Source organism: Oryza glaberrima, chromosome 3 (assembly GCF_000147395.1).
Source record: "Oryza glaberrima chromosome 3, OglaRS2, whole genome shotgun sequence".
In the NCBI taxonomy this organism is placed as follows: domain Eukaryota; kingdom Viridiplantae; phylum Streptophyta; class Magnoliopsida; order Poales; family Poaceae; genus Oryza; species Oryza glaberrima.
This window is the reverse complement of record NC_068328.1, coordinates 5,039,921-5,052,347: the sequence shown is the minus strand read 5'-3', so window position 1 is coordinate 5,052,347 and position 12,427 is coordinate 5,039,921. Positions and strand designations below refer to the sequence as shown.

Sequence of the window (12,427 nt, the reverse complement as noted above, 5' to 3'; positions counted from 1 at the left end):
GCCGTCATATTTTTAGCAAACCGTTTAATTAACACTCCCATGTTCTTCGTCCCTAGTATACCGAACGTTGAACCGAACACTACTAGCTTTGCACCAAGTCGACCGCATGGATGGCCGCGGTCGAGATTAGTGGAGCTAGACAGAGACAGTAGACACACAGCGCGCGTCCGTTGAACTCGGTCGAGCCGTGGATGGTCAAAAAGGCGAGCGAACCGCAGAAGCGAGTCAGAGTGAGTTCGTTAGTGCGCAGCCACTGGCATATGGCTCGCCCGCTCTCGCAGCCGCAGCGAAACTGCCGCGCCCGCCCGCCCGCCGTCGCAACCCCATATGCACGTACGGCACGGCATTGCAGCCGCGCTCGCGTCAGCGATCGATCGATCCCATCGTGGGTGAGGCCATCGAGTCGTTTTCCGTTCCAACATCAACCAACAAGCAACGCGAGACGCGACGCGGGCGGGAGCATGTAGCCACAGGCAAACACCGGTAGTTCTCTCTGCCTCGCCTATAAATGTGGGAGCCCACGCAGACGCCGTGGCATGCACAGACGACGGTGCAGTTGGCGCGCCTGCCTAGCTTAGCTTACAACATCTCTCGCGCGCTCGCTGCACCTCTCTCTCTTTCCCTCTCGCTTGTGCGAAACATCGTGGGTTTTTTTCTTGCCGGAGGAGGGGCAGGGGAGGGAGCCGGGCGGGATTCAGCCATGAGGAGGAGGGCAAGCGCTGTGTTCTTGTTGGCGTGGCTCGTCGCCGGCGTGGTGAAGGGTACGTAGCAGATTCATGGTCATGGAGCTCGATCTCTCCTTCTTTGCATGTTCTTGCAATCTTGTTCTTAGGATAGTTAAGTTAAAGAAGCTCTCGTTTCTTTCATTTCACCAGCTGCTGAGGCGGCTTCTGGCATGGCGCAACCGCTTGCTTACGACTACTCGTCAAGCTCTGAGGTATGCAGCCTCTCTCTCTCTCGTTCTCTCTCACCATTATCATCGTCAAATCCATGCTTCATGGTACCAATGTGAGCATGGTCGTTCTTTGCGTCGCACTCTCCCACAGCTCATGCGTCATGCAGAACCTCTGTTGGTCACATAGTTATTGGACCCCACTGGAACATGGTACCACCAGCTGCTGTTGACTGCTCCTTGCACACAACCTCTGCTCAGACCAGTGCAACAAATTAATACTATGATTAAGATTGCTTAGTTGCTTCCCTAGTTGGCTGAGCCAGCAGAGATCAGATTGCACTAATTCGATCGACCTGCCTTTTGATCATGCAAGCGTAGTATGTGCAGCTAACACCGGCCGTCGTTAGTTGGGCGAGCCGATTTGTTACTGACAGGTGACACAAGTGTGGGCGCGCTTTGCGGGCCATGCATACATATGCCGGAATATTTTTTTCCTTCTTGTTGTTGCAGTTGCCTTTGTGTGATCTTTGCCGGCCTCACCCCACTCACCAGTCACCATCGAGAACTTCTGCATGTTGGCTTCGCGTAGGCAGGGCCTCCCTGACATGTTTAGTGCTAATGTGAACGAAGCTACAATTAGGAGCAAGAATATGACTGAAGTTTAATTAACCATTGATCATCTGGTAGATGGTGGAAACAGACCAAACAAGCATGAGGGAGATGAAATCTTGCATGTTTCAGCTGCAAGATACCTCACTTAACAAAAGAAAAAAAAAATCTGTGAGGAGCACACCAAGAACCGAAAGCCTCTTCAAAAGCCTCCCAAAACCGAGCCAGTTGCCACGGAAAAAAACCAAAAGTTAGTTCCTCGTACACCGAACTTGGAGAACCTCACCACACACGTCCATCTATCGGTCTGGCTCGATCGTTTCAACCCTTCACCATCCAATCTAAACTTCCAAATCGGTCTTCTTGACTACCACTTCAATTCGAGCCTAACAAAACTCCCGTCTTTGAACTGTACATGCTGCAGTTAGCCTAACTGAGAACCCATCGTGCAACGCACCCGACCCAATCACGCACCTATCTGTGCTTGTTGTGAACACGATCTTTTTTATTGGAAAGAATCGTTATGAGCACCAGGAGCAGCTTGATCATGGAGCCGGTCAAAGCGTGCCGGAGTTGGCAGGGGTAGCTTTTTTCCGGCGAACGGCGAGCAGGAGGGCGTGTGTACCCCATTGTCCGCCACACGCTGTATTGGGCAAATCATGCGCTGATGCTAACTTTTCTCCTGGTACTTGATTAGTTGGTTGGTGAAGATGTTGTCTGTGTTGTCCTCTGTTCTGACTGTCTCATCACCCTGCACAGTGAAACTGCCCGGCCAGGATAGGAAAGTCAAATGCTTCCAAACAAGTAGCTTTGTACTGTTCCCGAGTAATTAACTTTAACCATTGTCTTTTCTGAACCTTTTTCTTTTGGTAGTCTTATGTTAGCTGCAGGGTTAGACATATAGGTGCCGTCACTTGGGACTTTTGAAGGCAGGTCAAAGAATTTTGTTGTGATAGGTTCAGCTTGTGGTCAGAATTAGTTACCGCACCCAAGTGGAAGACCAAATATGTGTAGGTTTTGGCTTTGGCCTGGGTGATACCGTACCAAACAAAATCTGGCATGTCCATACCGTTCTCATGCTAGTTTGGTCGACGGTTACTGCTACTAATATCTTGATAGGTACAGTTCTGAAGTCTGAACCGTACATAACCTTTTGGTAGTATTACCTTTTACTGTGATCTTGACAGGATCCTTTGGTAGTTTTGACGGTTATTACCACGCTGTAAAGTGTAAACCACCACTGCTTCTGTAACATTTCTCTGAAGTTTTTACATTTTCTTGTGCAAATGATTTATGAACAGTGTATTTCGTTAATCTTGATTACTGTACAAATTTCCTTTATCACATTTCCTTTATCACAGTGAACGGGAGTGGATTCTAATCCCTCGAGGGAATATCCCCTCGTATACCTTTTTCTTTCAAATTCGATGCAAATAGTTGTGAAAAATTCTGAAAAAAATTGACAATATAGAGTATAATGATACCCTACTAGTCCACCAAAATTCATGTTCAAATTTGATCTACACATCGAGAAACAAAAAAGACAAATTTAGATATAAACAGTACGCTACTATTCATACGCTGAATTTGTCTTTTTTATATCTCGACGTGTGAGTTGAGTTTGGACTTAGGATTTTGTGGAGTTGCATATATGCGTTGTATGAATGTTGTCAAACTTTTCCAGAATTTTTCATAACCGTTTAGATGGTTTTTAAGCAAACGAAGGAACATCCCCTCGAGGGATTAGAATAGTTTCCCCACAGTGAACAACTATTACTATTTGTTACCTTCGGTAAAATTTGTTTAGCTGAACAATGAAGCTATGGACTGCAGTGCTTGCCTGAGCCGATGGACGCTCACTACGGTGGCGGCATCATCCGCAACGGCGACTTCAGCGCCGGACTCCAGGGCTGGTCGGCCTTCGGGTACGGCAGCCTCGCCGTGGGCTCGTCGCCGGCGGGGAACAGGTACGCCGTGGCGACGAACCGGACGCGGCCGTACCAGAGCGTCAGCCAGAAGGTGCTCCTCCAGAACGACACGCACTACACCCTCTCAGGTCCGTCCGGCGACAAGAACCACCGCCGTCTTGTTCTTCCTTCGCCGTGTTGTTTCCGGTAGCTCATGGAAGCTTTGTGCTCGGTCTCGTGTGCAGCTTGGTTGCAGGTTAGTGACGGGATCGCCGACGTGAGAGCCGTTGTGAAGACGGCCGGCGGCGACTTCATCCACTCCGGCGGCGTCGAGGCCAGGTCCGGGTGCTGGTCCATTCTCAAGGGCGGGCTCACCGCCGCCGCCGCCGGGCAGGCTGAACTCTACTTCGAGGTAAACGAATCGATCGATCTCATCGCCATAGCAATCAAGAATTCAAGATTACTCTGTTTCTGACGAGACGGGGATGCAATGGTGTGATGCCATGGCAGAGCAACGCGACGGTGGACATATGGGTGGACAACGTGTCGCTGCAGCCGTTCTCGAGGGAGGAGTGGAGCGCGCACCACGAGGCGGCCATCAAGAAGGCGAGGAAGAAGACGGTGCGGCTCCAGGCGAGGGACGCCGCCGGCAACCCGGTCGCCGGCGCGCGGATGCACATCGAGCACGTCCGCAACGGCTTCCCTCTGGGGTCGGCGATGAGCAAGGAGATCCTGACCAACCCGGGGTACCAGCGGTGGTTCACGTCGCGGTTCACGGTGACCACGTTCGAGAACGAGATGAAGTGGTACAGCACGGAGGCGATCCCGGGGCGGGAGGACTACTCGGTGCCCGACGCGATGCTCCGGTTCGCCAAGAGCCACGGCATCGCGGTGCGCGGGCACAACATCTTCTGGGACGACCCGAGCACGCAGATGGGGTGGGTGAAGGCGCTCTCCGGCGAGCAGCTCCGCCGCGCCACGGAGAAGCGGATCAAGTCGGTGATGTCGCGGTACTCCGGGCAGGTGATCGCGTGGGACGTGGTGAACGAGAACCTCCACTTCGACTTCTTCGAGGGCCGGTTCGGGTGGGAGGCGTCGGCGGCGTTCTACCGCAAGGCGCACCAGATGGACGGCGGCGCGCTCATGTCCATGAACGAGTTCAACACGCTGGAGCAGCCGGGCGACCTGACGGTGCTCCCCGGCAAGTACCTCCGCAAGCTGTGGCAGATCAAGGCGTTCCCGGGGAACGGCAACGCCGCCCGGATGGGCATCGGCCTCGAGGGCCACTTCAGCGCGCAACCCAACATCCCTTACATCCGCGCCGCGCTCGACACCATGGCGCAGGCCAACGCGCCCATCTGGCTCACCGAGATCGACGTCGCGCCGGGGCCCGACCAGGCGCGCCACCTCGAGCAGATCCTCCGGGAGGTGTACGCCCACCCGGCGGTGCACGGCATCATCCTCTGGACGGCGTGGCACCCGCAGGGATGCTACGTCATGTGCCTCACCGACAACAACTTCAAGAACCTCCCCGCCGGCGACGTCGTCGACAAGCTCATCTGGGAGTGGAAGACGCGCTCCCACGTCGGCGTCGCCGACGCCGACGGCTACTACGAGACCGAGCTGTTCCACGGGGACTACAAGGTCACCGTCACCCACCCGGCGGCGAACTCCACCGTGGCGCAGAGCCTCAGCGTCGACAGGGAGTCCGACAACGAGTTCACCATACACGTCTAGCTAGCTATTAGCTCGATTTATTTCTAGGAACATGTATACGTATCCATGTGCATGATTGTTGTGTGTGATTTCATAGGCGCCCATGGATTGATTTATCATTCCTGGAGAGGCGATTGATTGGATGTTCATATTAAAAGGAAGAAGAAATTCCATTTGTTCTTCTTTATATACATACTTCTCTTGATTGAGACTAGTCTACCCTGCATGTTCTTGTTTCCCATCATCGTATAGAAAGACGACGAGAAATGCTAAATGGATTTTAGGCTCATCCTAAAACTTAAGAGATTCCATTTTTGCCGCACCATCGTTTTCCAATCGGCTTATCAGCCAAAATTTAAATTTCGAAACTAGAGTTAATTTGAGTTTTTATTATCATAGTTTATTTTCTAACATTAGCTTTTAAAGAGCTAAGGATACTTGATATAAGAGTCCTTACCTATAATTTTTTTTTGTTGCTAAAGCCAACGATTAAACTGTTAAACTCTAGTGGTTTCTATGGAGTATCAAGTACAAAGCAGAACCACTGGTTGGAGTGCAGCTAAAGCTAGGGAAATCAATGGTGATCCTCTAAACTGAATGTATTTTTAAGGCACTAAACATTGTGGATTAATTACCTCCCTACATGTGAAACTGTCTTCCTCCTATTTATAGACTGTTAAATCTCCGATGTTCTCTCATCCCATAGCTATATAAGCAGAAATGTCAATATTATGTCACGGATTAATCGTAGTCAGTGATAGAGAAATATATATGAAGGTTTTCACAGGGAAGTTGGTCTTTTTCTTGGCCATTATCCTCTTCGAAGGTTAGGGGTCTTTCAATTAGATCGCTTCAATTTGCATTTTCCTTTCAATTGCAAACAATGTGATGTGCTACTGTTTAAATTACTGTTTTATTGAAATCCATCAGTTGTCGTAATCACACAGACTTGGCACTTGGCCATGTGACTAGAAACATGTTTCAGACTTCCAGCCGTTTCAGTTTCAGAGAACTTCAGTTAGCATTTAATTTTTTTTGCCGTTGTCAAATCCGTATACGCCTGCGTATATATATATGATCAAGATCAAGATGCTAATGCCTAATCGCCTCTCTTGTCAACGAATGCAGGATGCTTGGTCAGATCTCAAAGTGTTCCATATGACTACTCAGCAAACATTGAGGCAAGTGACACATACATTCTTCGTCCTCTTTTTGCCGGGTTACATTCTTCGTCCTCACTTATGTACACTATGATATGCAATGAGAAAGGACGAGATCGATTCTTGAAATGCAAATATTTGCGTGCAGTGCGTGAAGGAGCCGGAGAAGCCTCTGTACGGCGGCGGTATCCTGAAGGAGACCGAGGCTAAGGGGTATGCCAGCGGCAAGAAGCTTCTGTCGGAGAATAGCAAGAGCGCCGCTCCAGTGAAGGGCTCCGCCCTCAAGGTCGACCTCAAGAAGGACCACCACTACGCCTTGTCCGGTAACGGCCGCCGGCTAGCCGACTCCTAGACCGATGATCTCTTTCGCTCTGATCTTGATCGTCGTGCGCATGCATACGCAGTGTGGCTGCAGCTCTCCAAGGGGGAAGGCGACATCAGGGCCGTGCTGGTGACCCCCGACGGCAAGTTCAACACCGCCGGCATGATCGCGGCCAAGTGCGGCTGCTGGACCATGCTCAAGGGCGGCGCCACCTCCTACGACGACGGCAAGGGCGACATCTTCTTCGAGGTCATCAGCCACGCGACGAGAGTAGATCATACTCCCTCCGTTCTAAAATATAAGAGGTTTTTGTTGGATGTGACACATTCTATACTGTAAATCTGATGAGAGAGCTTATTCAGATTTATAGTATTAAGATATATCACATCTACTAAAAATCAATTATATTTTGGGACGAAGGGAGCAGCTAGCTGTTTAAGTCGGATAGAGGAATGAACGGGAATGAACAGCGTATTTTGTGTGCATGCAGACCAACGTGACGGCGGAGGTGATGGCGGAAGGGATGGCGCTGCAGCCCTTCAGCTTCGACGAATGGAAGGGCCATCGCGCGGAGTCCGTCAAGAAGGTGCATATATATGCACCATGAACTCGATTGCATCATGTCGTTGCTGCTGATGCTGAAGAATTAATCAGAGAGCTGGAGAAGAGTAACATTGATTGATGGTGGAATTAATTGGCAATTGACACAGGAGAGGATGAAGAAGGTGAAGATCACGGTGGTGGGCCCCGACGGCAAGCCGGTGCCGGAAGCGGACGTGAGCCTGGAGCGGGTGGGGAAGGGGTTCCCGCTGGGGAACGCGATGACCAAGGAGATCCTGGACATGCCGGAGTACGAGAAGTGGTTCGCGGCGCGGTTCCGGTACGCGACCCTGGAGAACGAGATGAAGTGGTACAGCACGGAGTTCCACCAGAACGAGGAGGACTACAAGGTTTCGGACAAGATGGTGGAGCTCGCGGAGAAGCACAACATCACGCTGCGCGGCCACAACGTGTTCTGGGACGACCAGGACAAGCAGATGGACTGGGTGGAGAAGCTGGGCGTGCCGGAGCTCAAGGAGGCCATGGCGAAGCGGCTCAAGGACATCGTCACCCGCTACGCCGGCAAGGTGATCCACTGGGACGTCGTCAACGAGAACCTCCACTTCAACTTCTTCGAGGGCAAGCTCGGCAAGGACGCGTCGGCGGAGATCTTCAGGGACGTGGCCAAGCTCGACAGCAAGCCCATCCTCTTCATGAACGAGTTCAACACCATCGAGGAGCCCAACGACGCGGCGCCGCTGCCGACCAAGTACGTGGCCAAGCTCAAGCAGATCCGCGAGTTCCCGGGCAACGCCGACCTCAAGTACGGCATCGGCCTCGAGAGCCACTTCGCCGCGCCGAACATCCCCTACATGCGTGGCTCCATCGACACGCTGGCGCAGGCCAAGGTGCCCATCTGGCTCACCGAGGTGGACGTCAAGCCCTGCAAGAACCAGGTGGAGTACCTGGATGAGGTGATGCGCGAAGGGTTCGCGCACCCGGCCGTCAAGGGCATCGTGCTCTGGGGGGCGTGGCACGCCAAGGGATGCTACGTCATGTGCTTCACAGACAACAGCTTCAAGAACCTCCCCGTCGGCGACGCCATCGACAAGCTCCTCAAGGAGTGGACGGCCGGCCACACCGGCAAGACCGACTCCAAGGGCGTCCTCGAGGTGGAGATCTTCCACGGCGAGTACAATGCCACCGTCAAGCACAAGGAGTTCAAGGAGAACTGCATGACCCTCGACCTCGACTCCAAGGCAGAGGCCAAAATCGAGCTCAGATCCAGTACGTACTAATTAATATGATATGATTTAGTTTGAATTGTAGGAGCGCCCTAGACTTTGCTGCCCACTGGATCAGCAGTCGTTTCCTTGGTCACAATGTTGCTATTTTTTCTAGTTCTAGGCTAATTGCATTGTCACTTCATTTCCTTCCATTTTTTTTAGTGATTCTAGTAACTTTTTTATATATATACGTAGATCCAATGCTTACATTTCATTTGTAACTTGTAAGGACTCTGTGATGAGAGAATTTAATCAGCACGGTACATAGTTCTCATAAAAACTTTCCTTGTCTACCATCCTTTAATAAAGGGAAAAAAAAGGTCGCCTGCTTCCATTTTAGTTTCCCCAAGAAATTGTAGTTTGTTGCTGTTTTGCATATGTAAACACTTTTTAAACATTTTGGGGATAACTGAATGCATGCACTAACAGTACAAGGTAGTGTGTAGCACGGACGGACTATCATTCTATTATCTTGTCACAAAAACACTACCATCAGTGTAAAGAACAGAAAACAGAGGTGTAACAAATACTAATACTACTCATGATTATAAGTTCTGATCGGGGCTATCGGTTACCTCGCAAGTACGATCAAGGCATTCTGTATGCAGATAAGGTGCTCACACCATGGGTGGAACTCAAATATCCAAATCGTCATCTGGGTCTTCATCGGAGTCAGGTTGCTCATCATCAGAATCACGAAAGTAATGAATTTCACCCTTTGGAGCTGCAGATTTAGGAAATTTTACTTCATCCAGGAGAGCGGATGCAGTTAAATTGCTATCTTGTTGAGCCTCTGGGAGAGATCTCCGTCCGTCGTATATATGGATAGGCTCACCCTTTCCTGAGATTAGGGTGTTAAAAGAATTTAGTTGCAGATATATCATCCATGTAGCTCATGCAGTCAGAATGCAGCTGACAAGGAGACCTGAAACATAAGCTAACTTTTGGCAAATAACTTCCGGTAAGGTAAGTACCTTGATGTTCAAAAGGAAGAACAACATTTGCCTTGTCACTGCGCTCCTTCTCTGACAGCTCAAGATTGAACTGAACCTGTTAAATCCACATGTTGCAACACAGTCAATGTTGAGAAGACTAGATTAGTTGGCAGTGAAGACAGAAGAGTATTTTAACTTGAGTAAGAAATGTATAGCCCAACCTTAGGCAACAGACTTTGGCTCACTTCTGTACTTACAGAAGAAGCAGAAACAAATCTAACATCATTTCCCTCAACATGTAACTCCTCGTACTGAAAATGAAGGAATAATATTTATCAGTGTACACTCTTCATGACGTGAAATTCAGAATGATTTGAACATTGAAGTCAAAACCTTACAAGGTGCTTGACCCGTCCATTCCGCCGTTTTAGGCGTAAATAAAACTTTGCTTTAGAATAATTTTCCTCCAGGAAAGAAATATTCCCTGGAATTTCTTCCTCATAAACAGAATCAACCACAGCTGGCTCTAATGAAGCAACCATGGTAGAGAGACATTCAAAGGCTCGGGAAAATTTGGGTTCATGGAGATCAGAATGTATTAGCCAAAATATTGATGATATTTGATCTGCAATATGAGAACACAAATTTATACTTCAAGGATCAAGTGAATAACAACACATCATTGTTACGTACAAGCAAAACATCATTAATACAAATGATTGGCATTGAGTTCCAACTTCCAACTGCCATGAATACGCAAATAGAAGGAAAGAAAGTAAATACCATGGCTCCGAAGATTACTGAGGAAGCTTGAAATTGATGACACTGAAGCACGCCTTAACATAGAACTAATCTGAAATATCATACACGATCTTGCTGTTAACATTAACAAAAGCTAAAACAGTATCACGAAAGTGAAAGTAACTTCAGAATTAAAGTAAAGATGATTTTGTTTCAAAGAGTAATCAATGTCAACTTAGCATATGGTAAGACACAAATGGTGGAAAGCTTGTGACTTGTGTGTGAAATATTGGTGTTATACAGATGGGGAGAAAAGTGAGATCATGCTTTGGCTTTCAGATACCATCCAAACGTACTGAAATGACAGCTTGCTGAACAATAGCTACAATACAATACAGAAAACACTAAACTTGGTTTCTGGAAAAGTGCAAGCTTAACTTTATTTCCAGATCTAAGCAAGACAGTCCAACAAACAATTTTTTTGTTGTTGAGATGGAACATTTCTAATCCAGTAGCTCAAGATTCAATAAACTCACCAGCCACAGCAACCAAATTAGAACAGCTTGACAACAATTGATACAGCATTATAAGAGGAACATGTCTAGAAAAACATGAAGCAAGCTTTGGCATAATTGCAACATATGGGGTAAAATTTTATTGATGGGAGATCCAAACTCCAAGTAAACTATAAGATAGAGACGTCTCCGAGAAGGTACTTACTGAGTCAACAGCAATTGAAAAATAGATTTTGCCTTCTCCTGCAAACCCTGGTATTCATAGCAACAGCATAAGCTTTAAGATCACAAAGAGAGACAAGTAGCTAGTCAAAAAGCTTCTACCTCTTCCAAGATCAATAGTGGAGCACATCAATTTATCAAGATCCTTCACATTTCTGAAAATTGTAACATTCTCTTTGTTCGCTGAGCAGAGATCTGCACCACTTTCTTGTTGCTGCTGACTTCTAATCTTCTGATTCCATCCAATTGGGTCTGAATAGCAATCCAATATCCGTACACTGTTGGAACAATGTAAAAAGATTCTAAAACTTACTGAGCACTCAGTATTTATGTAGGTTCTACCATCAATAAGCTATGTTGACAATATGAGTGAATACTGTTGACTCAAGCATTTCCCTATAGGTGGCCGTGAGTGTGAGGTGCCAACTTAGCCTATTTAAATTTTAGATTTGCCAAAGAGGTCGCACTAGCATAATAAATTTCTTCAGATACGCAAAGCTCTGGTTTTGCAGTTAAGATCATAATTGTTAAGTGGCAGTTGTGTTCAAATTGTAAGCTCTGAAATGTTAAGACCATTACCATCGATTCAAAGCATTTGGATCAAGGCCGCGGCGCCGCATGAAGTCGAGATACACCTCCGGGCTCCGATCGAACGCCACGATCACCAGTCCCCTGCGCCACAACAAGTCGCAACGGAGCCAGCTCACGTCATCGCCCATACCACCCCGAGCTAAAGCAGCAAACCATCGAAGAAGCCCAACAATAATACCTCGCCTGCGCCTTCCCCGCGGCGGCGTTGGAGGCCACGGCGGCCGCGAGGTGGAGCATGGCGCCGGCGGCGAGCGGGCCGCACTGGATATTACTCGCCACGGCAAGTGCCGGAGCGTGCTCCCCGTCGAGGCGCCCGTCCCGGAGGCACCTCACGGCCGCCTCCGCCATCTGCACAACCTCGCCGCCGCCGCCGGCTTAAACCCTAGCGAGAAGCGAGGGGGGAGTTTATTTTTTAATCTTTGATAGAAAACCCCTCCTAATATCTTACAAATTTTAGACCATTGAATTGGTTTGAGATTCGTGCAAAATCCACAAAACCCTAAACCACTTTTCCTTTTTCCTCCCTGCCGCCGCACAAAGCGCTCGAGCGCTCCTCCTCTCGAGTCTCGACACCGCGCGCTTCCTGCGGCCTCGCCGGCTGGCCGAAAGGTGTCAACTGTCAACGGTGCCGGCGAGTCCCCCTCCCCCTCCCTCTCCTCTCCTTTTCCTCAAGCCAGTGGCGGTGAGCTGTCCCGCGCAGCTGTCTTCCCTGACGCCGGTGCCGGAGAAGAAGAGGAGGACGCCGGAGTTGGAAAAAAAGCAACTGAGCACGAATCACGAAGCACATTCAGTGATCCAAAATCCCCAAGATTTGGGGATGTAGTATTTTCTATCGACGGAAGGATAGCAATTCCGTTATCTTTTTGCAAAAGAGCCCCTCCACTTTACGCCTCCTCGCGGAACAGCCCCTCCTAGAAGGCAGGAGCGGGGTGGGGCCCACCTGTCGGTGAGACACTGAGGCAGAGACCCTTTCCCCGGGTCGGGCTCG

The 12,427-nt window shown here is 49.2% G+C and overlaps 2 protein-coding genes and 1 pseudogene across 2 annotated transcripts; 2 read left to right on the top strand and 1 right to left on the bottom strand.

Moving 5' to 3' along the window:
* The first annotated feature begins 551 nt into the window (after positions 1-551).
* Positions 552-5,340, top strand: LOC127765800 (endo-1,4-beta-xylanase 5-like). Its single transcript, XM_052290760.1, has 5 exons — positions 552-761; positions 876-937; positions 3,338-3,560; positions 3,657-3,823; positions 3,922-5,340. Exons 1-5 carry the CDS (start codon positions 701-703, stop codon positions 5,146-5,148), a joined length of 1,740 nt encoding a protein of 579 aa, XP_052146720.1. The 5' UTR covers positions 552-700; the 3' UTR covers positions 5,149-5,340.
* Positions 5,341-5,816: 476 nt separating this feature from the next.
* Positions 5,817-8,793, top strand: LOC127768972 (endo-1,4-beta-xylanase 4-like; annotated as a pseudogene).
* On the bottom strand, positions 8,726-12,193 carry LOC127768973 (elongator complex protein 5). The gene is made up of 9 exons (XM_052294647.1): positions 11,618-12,193; positions 11,428-11,520; positions 10,951-11,126; positions 10,832-10,878; positions 10,154-10,223; positions 9,769-9,995; positions 9,592-9,681; positions 9,410-9,485; positions 8,726-9,276 (listed from the first exon to the last, which is right to left on the bottom strand). The coding sequence occupies exons 1-9, from the start codon at positions 11,785-11,787 to the stop codon at positions 9,071-9,073; spliced, it is 1,155 nt and encodes a 384-aa protein (XP_052150607.1). The 5' UTR covers positions 11,788-12,193; the 3' UTR covers positions 8,726-9,070.
* Positions 12,194-12,427: the final 234 nt, after the last annotated feature.